The 19,174-nt window shown below is 44.5% G+C and overlaps 1 protein-coding gene across 13 annotated transcripts in view; it reads right to left on the bottom strand.

Annotated features, from left to right (window-relative positions):
- kidins220a (kinase D-interacting substrate 220a) overlaps positions 1-19,174 on the bottom strand; it is a 133,225-nt gene that overhangs the window by 101,999 nt on the left and 12,052 nt on the right. For 12 of the 13 annotated variants that reach the window (XR_010453236.1, XR_010453237.1, XM_064954105.1 and 9 more), the window contains 18 exons: positions 14,349-14,501; positions 14,046-14,144; positions 13,211-13,309; positions 11,326-11,424; positions 11,094-11,192; positions 10,838-10,936; positions 10,329-10,526; positions 9,991-10,089; positions 9,527-9,625; positions 9,212-9,310; positions 8,879-9,056; positions 8,462-8,626; positions 7,956-8,135; positions 7,496-7,661; positions 7,217-7,368; positions 4,331-4,431; positions 4,014-4,199; positions 3,435-3,575 (listed from right to left, as the gene is read on the bottom strand). Coding sequence is in view for 11 of the 13 variants with exons in the window: in XM_064954105.1 (XP_064810177.1) it covers positions 3,435-3,575; positions 4,014-4,199; positions 4,331-4,431; positions 7,217-7,368; positions 7,496-7,661; positions 7,956-8,135; positions 8,462-8,626; positions 8,879-9,056; positions 9,212-9,310; positions 9,527-9,625; positions 9,991-10,089; positions 10,329-10,526; positions 10,838-10,936; positions 11,094-11,192; positions 11,326-11,424; positions 13,211-13,309; positions 14,046-14,144; positions 14,349-14,480 (2,391 nt within the window). In the remaining 2 variants the exon portion in view is untranslated. Of the gene's footprint in view, positions 1-3,434; positions 3,576-4,013; positions 4,200-4,330; positions 4,432-7,216; positions 7,369-7,495; positions 7,662-7,955; positions 8,136-8,461; positions 8,627-8,878; positions 9,057-9,211; positions 9,311-9,526; positions 9,626-9,990; positions 10,090-10,328; positions 10,527-10,837; positions 10,937-11,093; positions 11,193-11,325; positions 11,425-13,210; positions 13,310-13,441; positions 13,586-14,045; positions 14,145-14,348; positions 14,502-19,174 lie in introns of those variants that run through there. The other variant, XM_064954110.1, reaches the window with a different exon arrangement.

Raw genomic sequence — 19,174 nt, 5'->3', positions numbered from 1 at the left:
TCCTGTGGCGGTCCTCATGAGAGCCAGTTTCATCATAGCGCTTGATGGTTTTTGCGACTGCACTTGAAGAAACTTTCAAAGTTCTTGATATTTTCCACATCGACTGGCCTTCATGTCCTAAAGCAAAGTAATGGACAGTCATTTCTCTTTGCTTATTTGAGCTGTTCTTGCCATAATATGGTCTTGGTATTTTACCAAATAGGGCTATCTTCTGTATACCACCCTTAACATGTCACAACACAGCTGATTGGCTCAAATGCATTAAGGAAAGGAATTTGACAAATTAACAAGGCACACCTGTTAATTGAAATGCATTCCAGGTGACTACCTCATGAAGCTGGATGAGAGAATGCCAAGCGTGTGCAAAGCTGTCATCAAGGCAAAGGGTGGCTACTTTGAAGAATCCAAAATCTAAAATATATTTAGATTTATTGAACACATTTTTGGTTACTACATGATTCCATATGTTATTTCATAGTTGATGTCTTCACTAATATTCTACAATGTAGAAAATAATAAAATAAAACATCTGGTACTGTAAGTATTAATAAGACCATTTACTCAGTACTTTGTTGAACACCTTTTGGCAGTGATTACAGCCTTCTTGGGAACGATGCTACAAGCGTGACACACCTGTATTTGGGGAGTTTCTCCCATTCAACTCTGTCAGGTTGGTTGGGGAGCGTTGCTGCACAGCTATTTTCAGGTCTCTCCAGAGATGTTCGATCAGGTTCAAGTCTGGGCTCTGGCTGGGCCACTCAAGGACATGCAGAGACGTGCCCCACAGCCACTCGTGCATTGTCTTGGCTGTCTGCTCAGGGTCATTGACCTGTTGGAAGGTGAACCGTTCCCCCAGTCTGAGGTCTTGAGTGCTTTGGAGCAGGTTTTCATCAAGGATCTCTTTGTACTTTACTCCGTTCATTTTTTCCTCAATCCTGACTAGTCTCCCAATCCCTGCCGCTGAAAAACATCCCCAGAGCATGATGCTGTCACCACGTTTCACCGTAGTGATGGTGCCAGGTTTCATCCAGACGTGATGCTTGGCATTCAGGCCAAAGAGTCTTTAGGTGCCTCCAAGCGGGCAGTCATATGCCTTTTACTGAGGAGTAGCTTCCGTCTGGCCACTCTACCATACAGGCCTGGTTGGTGGAGTGCTGCAAAGATGGTTGTCCTTCATCCACAGAGGAACTCTGGAGCTTTGTCAGTGACCATCAGGTTCTTGGTCACCTCCCTGACCAAGGCCCTTCTACCCCGATTGCTCAGTTTGACCAGGCAGCCAGCTCTAGGAAAAGTCTTGGTGGTTCCAAACTTCTTCTCGGAGCTCCACGGACAATTCCTTTGACCTCATGGCTTGGTTTTAACTCTGACATGCACTGTCAACTGCAGGACCTTATATAAAACAGGTGTGTGCCTTTCCAAAATCATGTCCAATCAATTGCATTTACCACAGGTGGACTCCAATCAAGTTGTAGAATCATCTCAAGGATGGTCAATGGAAACAGGATGCACCTAAGCTCAATTTCGAGTCTCATAGCAAAGGGTCTGAACACTTATGAGGTATCCGTTTTTTAATTTTTAATACATTTGCAAAAATGTCAAAACCTGTTTTTGCTTTGTCATTATGGGGTATTGTGTGTAGATTGATAAGGAAAAATAATAATTTAATCCATTTTACAATAAGGCTGTAACGGAAACAAAATGTGGAAAAAGTCAAGAGGTCTGAATACTTTTCAAATGCACTGTAGCTCTTAATAGTTTGCATTAAAAGCTATAGTGCCGCAGGCTGCTGGTAAGCTTTCTTGACTGGGAAATTAAGTTTTGGCTAACACATGGCTAACCACTGTTTAACCAGCTAAGCAGCCTCTCTTAGTGAAAATGTGTTTGGAGTTACCATCCGAGCTTATAGGCTATGTTAGAGTTTGCACTTCCGCTTCCAATTATAAATGTGGGGAGGTCAAACTAATGAAAAGTGATTTACCAAATCTATTTATTTCGTTAGAGGTTCGTTAGAGGAACATAGGAAATCCCAGGACATAGTGTCTATAATACTGTAATAAATCTCACATAGTTGCTTTCACAAACTCAACATTCCAAACAGTTGTCACTAACTAGTCGGATATTCATTTCCCATTGAGCAAACAATTTCTGGACTTAAAGCATTCATGTAAATTTGTTTGTACAATTTCTTGCTTTGGCTGACTTTTTATATTGACATTTTTGTCCATAAAACTCATAAATGCAACTGTTTATCAAATTGTTTTGTGTTATACTTGTATCCCTAGCTACCCTGAAAAGAAAATGGTAAAACATTTCATTGTGAGGCTAAATACTCTTATTGGCTCAAGGTATGTGGACACCTGCTCATCAAACGTCTCATTCCAAAATCATGGACATTAATATGGAGTTGGTCCCCCTTCTGCTGCTATAACAGCCTCCACTCTTCTGGGAAGGCTTTCCACTAGATGTTGGAACGTTGCTGCGGAGTTTGGGCACTGATGTTGGGCGATTAGGCCTGGCTCGCAGTCGGCGTTCCAATTCATCCCAAAGTTATTCGATGGGGTTGAGGTCAGGACTCTGTGCAGGCTAGTCAAGTTCTTCCACACTGATCTCGACAAACCATTTCTGTCGGCGAGCTTTACACCACTCCAGCCGACGCTTGGCATTGTGCATGGTGATCTTAGACTTGGGTGCGGCCACTCGGCCATGGAAACGGACAGTTATTGTATTGACGTTGCTTCCAGAGGTAGTTTGGAACTCGGTAGTGAGTGTTGCAACCGAGGACAGGTGATTTTTATGCGCTTCAGCGGTCCCGTTCTGTGACCTTGTGTGGCCTACCACTTCGCGGCTGAGCCGTTGTTTCTCCTAGATGTTTCCACTTCACAATAACAGCACTTACAACTCCGAGGCAGCTCTAGCAGGGTAGAAATTTAACAAAATGACTTGTTGGAAAGGTGGCATCCTATGACGGTGCCACGTTGAAGGTCACTGGGCTCTTCAGTACGGGCCATTCTACTGCAAATGTTTGTCTATAGAGATTGCATGGAGTTGTGCTTGATCTTATACACATGTCAGCAACGGGTGTGGCTGAAATAGACAAATCCACTAATTTGAAGGGGTGTCCACATACTTTTGTATATAGAGTGTTTTTTAAATAGATTTTTAATCTATACTTGGATTCAAAGTATAGATATAATATTGTCAAAAATAATATCATGAAATGCAACTGTACCGATTCCCCCCCCCCCATCAATAGTAATGACCAGTGAGTCATGGATAATGATTTAACCCTAAATGGTTATGGATAGTATGAGTTTTGTGTATAGTATTGTATAGTCTACATGTTTGTGTTTAGCCATTGTTACTAACATCGTATTCAGTCATTGTTACAAACACACACAAGCACACACAGCAAAGGCACACACACACACACACACCGTGTCGAGCATCTGCAGCACTCTGTCCTGTTCGCAGGCATCCAGGCCGTCAATGATGACCGCCATGCGGGTCTGGTTCTGGGTGAAGCCATCGATGGTCTTGGCCATCTTGGACATCAGCTCCACCTCATGCTTCAACACCTGGAGCAACCAAAACACACACACACACACACACCATCAACCACTACATACTGTATAACTACAGACAATGTGCCTCTTCCTATTAATTAATCTCTGTTTTGATAGTGGTCGTAGGAATTTAGCTCCCGAGTGCCTAACGCTATCATGTAACAAGATAACGTATTTATTCTTAACCATGTTAAAACTGTAGAATACCATTTAACTAGCGACATGATGAACTCGATCAACTCATTTGATCTACACGTGCGTGTTTCAAGTCTGTATTGACATTGCTGCGTGATTTACAAGTTACATATCTATTCTCAAGTCAGGGATTCGGCCCTATTTGAATATAACTGGAGAGGAACCTATCAAACAGAGTATTCGCTATGAGCAAAAGACATTGAAAGGATGTTGAAAAGACGTTGAAAATGTGCTATAAAAAGGGGTTTACACTACCTTCATGAATCCCTCGCTCTTGAGCTTGTGCATCTTGTTGGCGGCACTGTGCAGCCTCTTCCTCTGGGAGTTGAGGACTGAGTCAGCCACCTGCCACCAGGTCCTACAGTTCAACAGGAGGGCCAGGCTCACCACGCTGGCCATGGCGATCAGCACCGCGTTCACCGTCAGATTCTCACGCTGCACCTAAATACATGTAACGAGGTCCACACGTTCAAAAAAAACATGGTTTTTTTTTCAATGTACAGCAGATGCTCGACACAGTGTGTTTGTGTGCTTGTGTATGTGCACATTTGTGCGTGTGTCAGTGTAGGTACCTTAAAGATGGCCAGCAGCGCCATGGCTGTGATCAGGCAGCCCAGCGTCACGACGAACAGCATGAAGCTGGGCACGCAGCAAGTCTTCTTCCACTTCTTACCTAGGGGGAGAGGGGACACATTTCTAATTCACATAGGTAATTCACACCCCTTTTCTACAACGCTCCAAACTGAGCTCTGGCGCATCCAATTTTATTTGATCACTGCAACATGATTAGAGTTCACCTGTGGCCCGATTGAATTGTTTGGACATGATTTAGAAAGAAACACACCTGTCTATATAAGGTCCCACAGTTGACAATGCATGTCAGGGCAGAAACCATACCATGAAGTGCAAGGAACGGTCTGTAGAGCGCTGAGATAGAATTGTGTTGAGGGGTATACTGTATCTGAGTAAGGGGATGAAACCATTTCTAAAATGTTGAACATTTCAAGAGCACAGTGGTCTCCATCATTGAGAAATTGATTAAAAAAAATATGAAAGTGCCCAGAATCTGCATTGAGCTGGCTGTACGACCAAACAGGCAAAAAAATGACCTTGGTCAGGGAGGTGACCAAGAACCCAATGACCACTCTGACAGAACTACAGAGTTCCTTGGCTGAGATGGGAGAACCTGATCGATGGACAACAGTCTGTCTCTACAGCATTTCACCAATCTGGGCTTTATGGGAGAGTGGCCGGACGGTAGCCACTCGTGAGAAAAAGGCACATGACGGCACGCCTGGAGTTTACAAAGAGGCACGTGAAAGACTCAGATCATAAGGCAAACGATTCTGTGGTCTGATGAGACCAAACTGTGGTGGCAGCACCATGCTGTGGGGATGCTTTCCAGCAACAGGGACTGAAAAACTGGTAAGGATACTGGAGAGGGATAAATGAATGGAGCCAAATGCAGGCAAATCCTTGATGAGAACCTGCTTCAGAGTGAAAATGACCTTATACCTGGGGGTGAAGCTTTACATTCCAACAGGACAATGACCCCCAACCATACAGCCAAAGCAACGCTGGAATTGCTTCAGAACAAGAATCCAGCTAAAGCTCAGACTTAAATCCCATTAAAAATCTGTGGAAAGATTGCTGTCCTCCGTAACTCCCATCTAACTTAACAGACCGTGAAGAAAACCAGCAAGGAAGAACGGGAGGAAATCCCCAAATCCAGAGGGGCAAAGCTGATAAAGACATAACCAATACAACTCAAAGCAGTAATCGTCAAAGGTACTTCTACAAAGTATTGACTCAGGGGTGTGAATACTTTTGTAAATGAGATATTTCTGTGTCAATAAATGTGCAAAAGTGTCACTTAATCATTATGAATTCAGGTTGTAACACAACAAAATATGGAATAAGTCAAGGGGTATGAATACTTCCTGAAGGCACTGCACACCAGGCCTGGAGTTGCGTGATTTTTAGGGGCAATACCATTCTTCAAGAGGTGCTCAGGGCCATCTGCTAGGGCACCAAAGCCATTAACCAAAATAGCCAATTAAATTGATTTGAAACCAAAAAACACTTGCTATTCAAGAAAAACACAAGTGTATGTAAATGTAAATGAATAACTAGCCTACATGTCAAAGGTAGGTGATAGCCTATTTGTACTGTTTACAGCCTTTCATGTCCACACCGATATCTGACATGACAGAGGCACCAGAAAATGTAGCCACACTTTAATGAGACTTAATTACATACATAGTCTAAATGCCAGTCATGTTTGACAAATAAAATGTAGGATTATTAATGTCTTAAAGGCTTGATTCTGTCGACATACTCGGGGAATTGTTTGTTCAGATAGGAGGGAAAGAACAGTGCCTGTTGCGTACCACGACAACACCCACCTTGCAATCTAAACGGAGGCAGTCGGCATTTTGAAACCATTTAACAATAAACATACTGGTTTAAAACGTAGGAGTCATGTCTTACCTTACATCAAAGTAGCCTAGCCAAATTCCGACCTTAGAAATATTGAGGGAATTATTTGAGCACAAAAGCAGCAGGTTCTATCGGGTTCTATTGGTTTTCAAACTCAACTTTCTGTTACTGTCCTGCAGCCAAAGACGTAGCCACATTAGCGCCCCACGTTGTTGTTGCATCTTTGGATCTTTCGACATTTCTAAATGATATTTTCATCTTTGTCACGTGAAACTGCTCGCATTTTAGAATAAGGCTGCAACATAGCACTTGGAAAAAGGGGAAGGGGTCTGAATACTTTCTGAATGCACTGCCTAGCCTACTGCTGTGTGTGCATTGCTGCGCTTATAATGTGATGAAATACTAGGTTGTCAACATTTTAAGCTAAATGTTCTGATCTGTTGCATCAGCTTCATTGCTTTTAAAAGGTTTTTGTTGGTTGATGTACTTCGTTGTATGATTTTGAGATCTATCGTCCCACAACTGTCCCAGATTCTGTTTGGAAAACTTATTTCTAGCACAGAATGACAAGCTGACCAACAGAATAGGTCAACTTTTGTACTTTGGGGAATAGTAGGTTGACATAGGCTAGTGCTTCTGCTGTTTGTTACTCGTCCTGTTGGCTGAGGAAAAGCAAACGTGGACAGTTCTTCTAGATGTCTTCAACGTGCACCTCGGGAATCCCATAAGAATGGCGTGAACCGTTGCATCCCGATGCGTCGGTCTTCACTTGTACTTCGAAGCTGCGAGGCCTGTGATAAGGACCCGCTCACCTGACAGGCATTGGCTATTAAGAATTGTGATACCTGAGAAAGCCATGTGAGTAATAGGTGCTTTGGAGCACGGCGATTGGTAGCCGGTAGAAGGGAACTACAATATTTCAGCCCAGGGGGGCACAACGCCCACACAAGGGAGCCTCAGGGAAATTTGAGGCCTGCTGTACACACTTTGGTTATCCAAAGTGGAGACAAACATAGTACCTTGGTTCTCCTCGTTCTTGAACACCCTGAAGAGGCGGGTGGCCATGAAGCCAAACTCCCTCTCACAGGCATCAGACAGAGTGGCTATCATCTCTGCCAGGCTGGTCTCCCCTCCCACACTGGACAGACGATTGTAGTCTGTGAACAAGAACCTGACACACACACACACACACGATTCTAGAATATACTTTTTCTATTGAAGGTCGTTCACATCAAGGTGCGTGTGCACGAGCGGCATCAAGCATGTATTTTATGTATGCATGTATGTGTGTGTGTTACCTGACAGGCAGGGCGCGGGTCGTCTGCTCTGGCAGCTCGGGGGGGTTGACAAACATGAGTTTGAGCAGCAGCTCCAGGTAGCCCACCTGGCGGGCCAGACGGGTGCTGAGGACCCACGCCCAGTTCCAGTTCTCCCCCTCACGACGACCCCCGAAGTACACCAACACTGCAGGGAGGGAGAGAGAGAGAGAGAGAGAGAGAGAGAGAGAGAAAAGAATACATCACATTTCTGACTGACCATCAGACGTTCCCCTACCTATGACGGCGTCCAGTGGGCGGAACGTGAGAAATGTAGTTGTATGTGGCGAAACGCTGTCAGAATCGCTCGAAGCGTAGAACCAAGGCGCCCTCTAGTGATGTAATTCACGCAACTCTCCTTAACTGCGGGAAACCGAAGGCCCAGAGTTTTTGTTGACTCGTTTCATTCTCCTCCGTTCCGTTCTATTCTAGTGTTCCTCACCAAAGAAGACGTAGAGCAGGGTGAGGAGGCTGAGGGAGACGGCGATGGCCAGGCGGGGGTCGACGGTGAAGCCCAGGACAAGAGCTACAGAACCACACAGCAGCAGGGACAGGAGCACCACCAGCCACGAGAACTGGAACAGAGGCTCAATCTGCTGGCCTGCAAATGTCTTCATCTCATCTGGAAGAGCGGGAGGGAGGGAGAGAGAGGTTATATAAAAAAAAAAAATAGGCAAGTGAAAATGAGTAGGACCCCTAGCGGTTCCTGCCTTACACAGGAAACTACAAATGAGGCACTGAGGCAGTCAAGCCTGGCAGTGAGAAAAAGGAAACTCATTTTATAGAGCTAATGCACAGAATGTGACCAAATGGGTGGACATATTCCCTTTCAGATTCATATTGCTGTTGTTTAGTGAGAGGTTAAAAGCCTAATTATTTTTCAAACGAGAGCCTCGGGACACTAGCAAAAGAAGAGCCCCGGTGATATTCCTGGTGGTGCTCTCTTACCCTCCAGCTTCTTGAGCAGGAAGGATTTGCCGCTGCCCCACTGGGCGTACAGGCCCACACAGATGGGCGGCTGCATGGTGGGCTCACTGAGGATGTCTGCCAAGGCACTGCTGTACAGGTCATAACCCAGCATGTCACCGTCAGACTCAGAGGGAGACAGGTGCTCTGAGAGACAGGGGGAGAGAGAGAGGGGAGAGTGTGAGTGGTCATCACTTGATAAATACAGCAATACTTCCAAACAATAAATCATCTAATTTCCAAAACAAGATTGAAAGCGCTAAAAGTAATGATTCATGTCAAAAAAATGTTTTGAATAATACCCTTACAATTTCATTCACAATAACAGGCTGAAACACCACCCTAGAGTACTCTTGTGCACTATATGCATGTCTATGTGATTTGAGTATCAGGTCTCACTGGCTCCAAAGATCTGAGTGAGGATGCTCTTCTGGTGGGTGCAGTCGATGTTGTAGGGCGTCTCGCCGGCCTTGTTGGGGCGGTAGAGCAGGCGGCCATCTTTAGGGTTCCTCAGGAGGAGCTCAGCCAGCTTGCGGCTCCGCCCCCTGATGGCAATGTGAAGGGCCGTGTCGCCTTTCTGGACAGGAGACGAGAGAGATGGTTACAGTAGAGTGGTGTGGAGTAAACACTGGATTGTCTCCGGCGGGTCACGCGTCAGACGCTGGAATACAGAACCTGTGGTGTTATTCTAAAGACATAGGCTCGGATCTATATGTCGTGTTTGTACAGTACCTTGTCCACAGCAGCCACCTTGGCCCCTCTGTCCAGGAGCAGCTCCACTATCTCAATTTTCCTCATCTTGGTGGCTTTGATCAAAGGGGTCTCTGCGTCCTGAAACACACATCATCATCATCATCATCATCTCAGACCAAGAACAGTGATAGGTGAGAATAGAAGCCAGCAAATGTGCATTTGCAATGCTAATCACACGTGTTTAAAACGCGTTCTTAAAACCGTCACAACTTTATCACAATGTTGATGTTGACACGAGAGGAATTTGTCACAGTGCTATAAAATGACTGTACAGCAGCTGTGGCTGTTCCTTACCTTGGTGCAGCTCTCAGTGTCCGGGTTGCATTGGAGGATGTCTCTCACCATGGTGGCGTTCGCTTTCTCCACTGCCCAGTAGAGGGCAGTCTTACTATCCTGTTTTACACAGTGGAGAACAGGGTCATATTCATTAGGCACCAAACGGAAGAAACCTGACAGAAACAGGACGGGACTACCTGAACATATCCAATAAGAAACGCTTGTTTTTGTTTCCCGTTGTTAAACATTTTGCTACGGTGAGCCCTAATAAATTGGCATGACGATCGATCAGAGATGTTAAAGGTCCAATGCGGCGGTTTTTCATCTCAATATCAAATCATTTCTGGGTAACAATTAAGTACCTTACTGTGATTCTTTTTGACCATTTTAAATGAAAACAAACAAAGATAGTTTCTTGGCAAAGAGCAATTCCCCAAGCAAGCATTTTGTGGGGAATGACTGAGTGGGGAGGGGACTCCTACCTGTCCCCTGACGTCAATGTCGGCATATTTGTTTAGGAGGGCTCTGACGATCTCCACATGGCCTCCTCGCACTGCTCCGATCAGCACCGTCTCACCACTCTGTGACACACACAATAAACATCACAGGCTTTCAATACAGAGGACGCAAACTCAAACCACCACACAACAGAAAAGATAGGTTATACTGTAGAGGAGCAGACCATACGTGCTGTTACCATCAGCACATTTATCCATATAGCATGACCATTATTATTCAGGTTGATGTCATCCTGTCTAGACTCTACTGTCTACTGTCAGGGTTATCGGGGCAATGTTTCAGCTCATCGTTGGTCATCTACCCTGTCTGGTATGTTGACGTAGGTGCCAGCGTCCAGCAGGTCCTGGACTATCTCAGTGTAGCCCTCCTTGGCAGCGATCATCAGGGCCGTGTTGCCGTCCTTGTCTGTCATGTTGACGTTGGGGTTCCTCTTCAGAAGCTCCTTCACCACCTCATTGAAACCACCCCGCACAGCCACGATCAGAGCGGTCATGGAATTCTGATAGGGAGAGAATAACAGTCAGGTTGTTGAGCCGAAGCCTATTTGAAGGGGAATGAATGGATATCTATATACGGACAAAGCTCTGACTCATCATAAAAGGCCTTGTTTTAAAGAGTGTATAGTCAAGCGTATGACAAAAACCTCTGACAATGCATTTGTGAATATTCATACCCCCCCCCCCCAAGACAAAATAGATTTAAAAAAATACATTTTGGAGTGAAGCGACCCCTTGCTTGAGCCCATTGTGTGTGTGATCCGCTCAGGCCTTGTGTAATGAGGTTTTAACAAGAATAGGGAGGTCCACTTACCGCTCCCTCCTGGTCCACATCGGCCCCATTGACCAGCAGGTGTATCACACTGTCATAGTGGCCCTTCCTGGCTGCCCAGATCAACGGGGTAGTGCCATACTGAGAACAGGGGTGAAGAGAAAAGAAGAAAGAGAGAGAGAGAGCGTTGATGACTATTGAAACACCGAATGTAGGGTCATTTAGTGTACTTACTTTAGGTTACTTTGTCATTTTTATACAAGACAAATTGAACACAGGACCAGTGGTGAGTGCTTACCTTGTCAGAGCAGTTGACTTTAGCTCCGTGATGAATAAGGAGATGCACTATATCAGCATGGCCTCGTCCAGCCGCCCAGATAATGGGGTAGACGCTGTACTGTAAGGACAGACATTAGCATATTTAACTCATTCTGAAATACACTAATTATTTACCCAATTACAGTATATTCTTTAACTTGTGAATGAATAGAAGGCCTGATGCGCTTTAGATAGGAATAGTACCAGTGTACCTGGCCAGTGATGTTGGGGATAGCTCCTTTCTCCAGCAGTAGCTGGGTGATCTCCACACGACCCTTATAGGAAGCCCACATGAGGGCACTCCATCCCCCCTGTACAGTAAACCACACAGGCACACACACACAGGCACACACACACACACACACACACACACACACAGGCACACACACACAGGCACACACACACACACACACACACACACACACACTTTAAATGGGAAGTGGTGACATGTATAGTTAGTGGCTATTGCCACAATTCCCACAGTGCCAGGGAGAAGTAGAGCAGTCATCTTCTGTATGATGTCATGATGTCATACAGCACGATATGCACATAGCCAAACAGTGGGTTTAATCCTGTTATTAGTACAGACAGGCTGGCACCCGGGTGGCTTAAGGCGTCAGCAGGCTTCAGTTCGGCTGGCGCCTAAGAGTTTTGGAACTCGAGTCTGCTCGCATACTCCCTTCAAAGACCTTCGCTTGGAAAATGATTAAAATAAACGGCAATTGTTTGTCCGTTTTGAGACAACGTAGCCGGTATGCACTTCCTCAAAACAGTCCGAACGAATCCAAGATCACTCAATAAATCTGTATTACATTTTCATGTTTTTGCCGAGGAGATTTTCCATCTGACTAAGACGTCTGGTGCAATATTTCTCAAGTGAAAAAAAATGTGCATGAGGATGAGTCATCTCTCGTTGAATGACAACAGGCACTTCATCGAAGAATCCTACGGTCGGCCAGCGACTTTTGGCTTCCCTCGAGAGAAAAAAAACATTGAAGAGCCGAAAAATCTCTTGCCGAAGTCCAAAACGTACTAACAAAGAAAAAAAAAAAATTGCCACATAATGTCACAAAATGTCATCATAACATATGCAGAAACGGTTCCCAAACTGACACGCAACACAGCCATGATTGATTGCCTGAGTCACCTTACACTCGAACCAGTGTACCGGTGTAAATATGAAATGGAAATCGCACATTTCAGAAGGCAAAAGCTTTGGTCATGACACTCAAACACTGTCATTAGTCTTTACCCCTACGGGAAACATGCAGAAGTGCAAAAACACGGCCTATTGAATAACCTAAACCGTACTGTGAATGAACAGAGCTGCAGACAGAATAGGATGTGAAGTAGGCTTCTTCCACTGAGAGGTTTGTATTACAGATATGAATCATATCCCAGGTTAATGTACTCCGGACATCCAGAGCTCAGTAAATGCAATTATTACAAAACGGAGGAGATTATATTGGAGGTAATGGAATCGCATCCCAAGCTAATGGATAAATCACTTCAAAGCAGCCTGGAATGGATTGCAGTCAGACATAAGACAGTAGAGGAAGAATATGAATAGACTCTTTCTACTGTGTGTGTGTGTGTGTGTGTGTGTGTGTGTGTGTGTGTGTGTGTGTGTGTGTGTGTGTGTGTGTGTGTGTGTGTGTGTGTGTGTGTGTGTGTGTGTGTGTGTGTGTGTGTGTGTGTGTGTTGGGTATTGTGACAGCAAGGAAAATATGAATTTCAGTGCAAATGGACCAATAAAGCAAGTATTGTACTGCATTATAGCTCTCATACGAAATACCCAATGGCCACCATCAATGACAGTCAATGACTGCTCTGCCAGAGTTGTAGGTGACCTTGTTCACCCCAGAAGGTTGACCGCTTTTGAAAATGCATCCAGATAAAAGGCGGTCCAACCTAAAATAATCCTCCTTTCATCTTTTTGTTATGTCGTTTTTTCCTCACTTTTTCAATCAAACTACTCCTTCAAGAGAAATGTTACACACGGGTACAAAAGCTTTGCTTCATGTTGCCCAGTGTTTACTTTAATGTCCACTCTGCAATGTCCTTGCCCAATACCCTGTACCCACCCTCCTCTCTCACCATGTCCCGGTGCTCCAGGCTGGCATTGTTGGCCAGCAGCTCCTTCACCACCTCCACATGGCCCTCCTTAGCCGCTGAGATAAGTGCCGTCCAGCAGTCCTGTTGACGGGCAGAACACAGGGGTTACACTTGGTCACCACGGAAACTCCAATCATGTCGTCGTTGCCGTGGACCACCACCAATCAGAAGGCTGCCGGTCTGTATTAATCCGCTGCACAGTGCTGTACCTACCAGCTGGTCGTACCAGGTGCTCATGGACGCGGGGTGGAGGTGACAGAGAGAGCGCGTCAGATAGAGAACAGAGAGCAAAGGAGAGAGGGAGAGAGAGACGCGGTGCCCAGGTCTGGTCCGTCTCACTCAGTCTGGTGTAGTGAGAGTCTGAGTGTGTGTGTCTGAGGTTTAGTAAGAGGTTGAGGCTGGGTGTGTTGATGGAGACAGCAGCTCTACACCCTGTAATTGACTTTAACAGAGGCCTGAGGCATTCTACAGGTGCTCATTATGGGGCTCTGTGTTAGCCCACAGTGTGGTGAGTGCATCAGGCTGGACACTAAGGGCTTATCAGGCAGTGGAGACCAAATGTTAACTTTGTGCGGTAATGTATTCTGTTGGCATCCTGGTTCATTTCAGGGTTGAACCATGGTTTTTACTATGTACCTTGAGCGACCTAAATCTTATGTGTTCCCAGCAGACTTATTCTCCCTGTCCTGAGCAAAGGCGTGTGGTTGTGATTGGAAAAGTCCTAGGTCTAAAAGTCATGTGACAGCAACCCTCAAACCCATTGTCGAGCTACCATTTCTTTTAAGTGCGGTGTGCGAGTGTGTGTGTGTGTGTGTACCACGTCGTCCAGGTTGACGTTGGCTCCTCTCCTGATGAGCTCCTGGACCATCTCTATGCTGCCCTGCTCTGATGTCACCATGAGGAGAGTCTGACCATTCTAAATTGGGGGGGCAGAGACGGAGAGACGGTCACTAATCACAATATAGTTACCCGAGCACTGATTTAATTGGAGCATTCACTTTTATAGCAAAACCTGGCTAAACAAATTAGCCCAGTACTTATTTTGATGTTTATGTTAACTCTCATTTGTATGTTCACTGTGTTCCGCGTGATGCCTAGTATCCAGTGGTCATTGACTCACCTCGCTCCTGCTGTCCACCTCCTTGAACTTGTCCAGGTGGGCTTTTATGGCCGGCACGTTGTTCTCCTCAACGTAGCTGAACAGGCTCTGGGTGGCCAGAGTGGTCATCTTCAGAGAGGTGGTGGTGTCCATGACTACGCCTCACCACCGTGACTAGGAGACACAAAGAGAGGTTATTAGCCTATGTACACATGCACCTGGCACAGTCAAAGCTGGCTGGACATATTCGACAGCACATTGTCATAAGGACAACCCAACACATTAATAAGTCATGAGTCAACAACCACAAGTTGATGTTTTTAGTTCAAACGTCAGTCAAAATCACAGGAGGTTGGTGGCACCTTAATTAGTGAGGACGGGCTGGTGGGTAATGGCTGGAGTTGAATAGGTTGAACGGTATCAAATACAGCAAACGTGGTGTCCAGGTGTTTGATGCCATTCCATTCGCGCCGTTCCAGACATTATTATGAGCCGTCCTCCCCTCAGCAGCCTCCACTGGTCAAAATGCTTCTAAACGCGTTGTGGATGTGTTACTGACATGCCTAGTTAAATCAAATCAATGGATTATGACTGTAATAGGCCCTAAGCCAAGCAGTACAAACAAAGGGAATGTTTGTTGTCCACTCACTGTTTTGTGTTTCAAAAGGATGGTGTTTCTTTGAGCTTTGAAATGTTATCAGAAGTTCAACTTCGTAGAAGCAAACAGTGAGCAGTGCAGACAGAGTGCATTCGGAAAGTATTCAGACCCCTTCCCTTTTCCACATTTTCTTACGTTACAGCCTTATTTTCCTCCTCAATCTACACACAATACCCCATAATGGACAAAGGAAAAACAGGTTTAGACATTTTTGCAAATTTATAAAAAATATATTTAAAAAATACCTTATTTACATAAGTATTCAGACCTTCTGCTATGAGACTTGAAATTTGGAACCACCAAGATTCTTCCTAGAGCTGGCCGCTCGGACAAACTGAGCAATCGGGGAAGAAGGGCCTTGGTCAGGGAGGTGACCAAGAACCCAATGGTCACTCTGACAGAGCTCCTCTGTGGAGATGGGAGAACCTTCCAGAAGGACAACCATCTCTGCAGCACTCCACCAAATCAGGCCTTTAAGGTAGAGTGGCCAGACGGAAGAGTTCAACAAAAGGCACCTAAAGGACTCTCAGATCTTTAGAAACATCTAGTCTGATGAAACCAAGATTGAACTCTTTGACCTGAATGCCAAGCGTCACGTCTGAAAGCAACCTGCCACCATCCCTATGGTGAAGCATGGTTGGCCCAGCGCCGCCGGGTTAGGCCAGGGTAGGATGTCATTGTAAATAAGAATTTGTTCTTAACCGACTTGCCTAGTTAAATAAAAAAATGTTACAAAAAATATAAATAAATGCTTGTGGTAGCAATATGCTGGGGGGTGTTTTTCAATGACAGGGACTGGGAGACTAGTGAGGATCTAGGGAAAGATGAACTGAGCACAGTACAGAGAGATCCTTGATAAAAACCTGCTCCAGAGCAGTCAGGACCACAGACTGGGGCGAAGCTTCACCTTCCAACAGGACAATGACCATAATCACACAACCAAGGCAACGCATGAGTGGCTTCGAGACAAGTCTCTGAATGTCCTTGAGTGGTCCGGCCAGAGCCCGGACTTGAACCCGATGGAACATCTCTGGAGAGACCTGGCAGAGCTTCATAGGATCTGCAGAGAAGAATGGGAGAAAAATCACCTCCAAAGGTGCTTCAACAAAATGACTGAGTAAAGGGTCTGAATACTTATGTAAATGTGATATTTCAGTTTCATAATTTTTTTATACATTTGGAAACAAATTCAAAAAAACGTGTCATTATGGGGTATTGTGTGTAGATTGAGGAGGAAAATAAGGCTGTAATGTAAGAAAATGTGGAAAAGGGGAAGGGGTCTGAATACTTCCCGAATGCACTGTACACTTGCATTTCATACAGGCCTAATAAGTATGGCAGAGGACATGAGACTGGACAGCATTTGTAATTATAACAGTTAGAGACGGGCATGAGTATTCAAGCACTCAAATGAACTGTCAAAACTCAATCAGATTTCTTTTTTTATATACTTTGAAACAATTTGGTTTAAACGTTGTCTTGAAGAACACTTACATTTTATTTGGACTCTAGTGTTCTATTTGTGCATGTGCATTTGCGGGACAGAACAACAAAGAAACCATGCCAATTATCACACGGTTTTTCTCCCCAAATTCCCTTGTTCCATCTGTGTCTCACTCGCTCAATTGCGTTCTGACCACTCCCTCTACACACATGCCGAGTGTACGCACAAGCTCTGTTAGGCCTATAACAACTAACTAAAGGGATACACAAGCTACATTTATTGCCAAATGATGACAGTTGTATCACAAATTCAAAATGGACTGGTTGACTGAAGTAGGGAAATATGTGTTCCAATAATAAACTGCAGTTTTGGAATAATTGCGTCTGGTCTATTTTTATTTTTTGCTTAGGCCAACTTGCGTTTATCATCGCATGTACAAAGTCAACATTGGCTATATCACCCAAATTCAGGAAGGGAAAAAAGCTTTTTGTTCTTAATTTAAAGGTTAACAGTGTGGTTAAGGGTTAGGTATAAAATCTGATTCTAAGAAGAGAAATTGTATAAATAGGTGGGATGTATGACTTTGTGGCTGTGGTCACTACTGACAACCCTACTTTGCGAACTGCTAGTGCCATTCAGAATTTGTACGCTATAACCTCCCTAAACATACATGTTCCACACTGAAAATATGCAAAAACTTAAGTTTGTCTTCATCAAAGAGTGTATTTTAATCAGAATCATTCAGCTTAGGCCTACTCACCAAACAGAGTAATTATTCCCCATGCAGCGTTCAATGTGGAATTGTTAAGCCATTTAAGAAAATTCCAAAGAACAGGCAGAATAAACTACAAATCTGTATATCGAAAATATGACCGATTTTGGCTTGTAACCCTGAAAAAAATGGTCTTTCAACTCGCCAAATTGAGCCCGGTTTCAAATGATCAGTCCTGGGCAATAACTGTTCCAGGCGCAGGATGCACATAAAGTTAAATGAATGTCATGTGCTCAAATACAATGGAATGCCGTTCTTGCAAGCTCTAAACCAAACAATGCAGTACAACAAAATAATGTAGAACAAAAACTCACGAGAAATAAGAATCATTTTGTACTATTCTGTTCTATTTTATTATATTACATCATGTTTTTTCACTATAAAATAGGCGTGTCTTGACTGTGATAAGAGCTTGGAAAATAAGTGTCTTGTCTGCTAAATTAACAAAACAAGGCTATGCCATTGCACAGTGCCACTGCTGAGGTTACTGCCCCTTTTGAAGATTGTGTTAATGATATAATATTTACATCTTAAATGGCACTTTTTTATTGACTGAATATATGAAATTACATGTTGTGTTTAAAATGTTGTTCAGTGTGAAGTGTTGATCCCATCTGTCATGAGCAAAACTAACAGACAGGTGTGGCATATCAATGAACTGATTAAACTGCATGATCAAGGCCTTCCAAATGGCACAGTGATCTGAGGCACCTCATCGCAGTGCTAGCTGTGCCACTAGAGATTCTGGGTTTAAGTCCAGGCTCTGTCGCGACCGGGAGACCCATGGGCAGGCGCACAATTGGCCCAACGTCGTCCGGGTTAGGGGAGGGTTTGGCCAGCAGGGATGTCCTTGTCCCATCGTACACTAGCGAATCCTGTGGCGGGCCGAGCGCAGTGCACGCTGACATGGTCGCCAGGTGTACGGTGTTTCCTCCGACACATTGTTGTGGCTGGCTTCCGGGTTAAGTGGGCATGTGTCAAGAAGCGGGGCGGCTCGGTTGGGTTGTGTTTCGGAGGACGCACGGCTCTCGACCGTCGCCTCTCCCGAGTCTGTATGGGACTTGCAGTGATGAGACAAGACTAACTACCAATTGGATACCACAAAATTGGGGAGAAAAAGGAGTAATAAAAAATAAATAAACAGCATGATCATTACACAGGTGCACCTTGTTCTGGGGACAATAAAATGCCACTCTAAAGTGTGCAGTTGTGTCACACAACATAATGCCATAGTTGTCTCAAGTTGAGGGAGCGTGCAATTGGCATGCTGATTGCAGGAATGTCCACCAGAGCAGTTGCCAGCGAATTGAATGTACATTTCTCTACTATAAGCCTCCTCCAACGACTTTTTAGAGAATTTGGCAGTAAGTCCAACCAGCCTCACAACTGCAGACCACGTGTATGGTATCGTGTGGGCAAGCGGTTTGCTGATGTCAATGTTGTGAACACAGTGCCCCATGGTGGCGGTGTGGTTATAGTATGGGCAGGCACAAACTACAGACAACGAACACAATTGCATTGTTTTTATGGCAATTTGAATGCACAGAAATACAGTGACAAGATCCTGAGGCCCATTGTCAAGCCCATTTAGCAATTAGAATTTGTTATCTGTAATGGTTATGATAAAGTAGGCATTGATGCACACTATTGGCATATACACTGACCAAAAATATAAAACACAACATGCAACAATTTTTAAAATACTTCATATAAGTTCATATAAGGAAATCAGTCAATTGAAATAAATTCATTAGGCCCTAATCTATGTTTAACACATGACTGGGATTAGAGATATGCATCTGTTCGTCACAAATATCTTTTTAAAAATGGTAGGGGTGTGAATCATTCAAACCAGTCAGTATCTGATGTGACCATTTGCCTCATGCAGCAGCGTGACACATCTCCTTCACGTTAAGTTGTTCAGGCTGTTGATTGTGGCCTGTTGTCCCACTCTTCTTCATTGGCTGTGCGAA

Source organism: Oncorhynchus masou, chromosome 32 (assembly GCF_036934945.1).
Source record: "Oncorhynchus masou masou isolate Uvic2021 chromosome 32, UVic_Omas_1.1, whole genome shotgun sequence".
Taxonomy (NCBI): domain Eukaryota; kingdom Metazoa; phylum Chordata; class Actinopteri; order Salmoniformes; family Salmonidae; genus Oncorhynchus; species Oncorhynchus masou.
The sequence above is the reverse complement of the archived record's forward strand: the minus strand, read 5'-3'. Positions and strand labels throughout refer to the sequence as shown.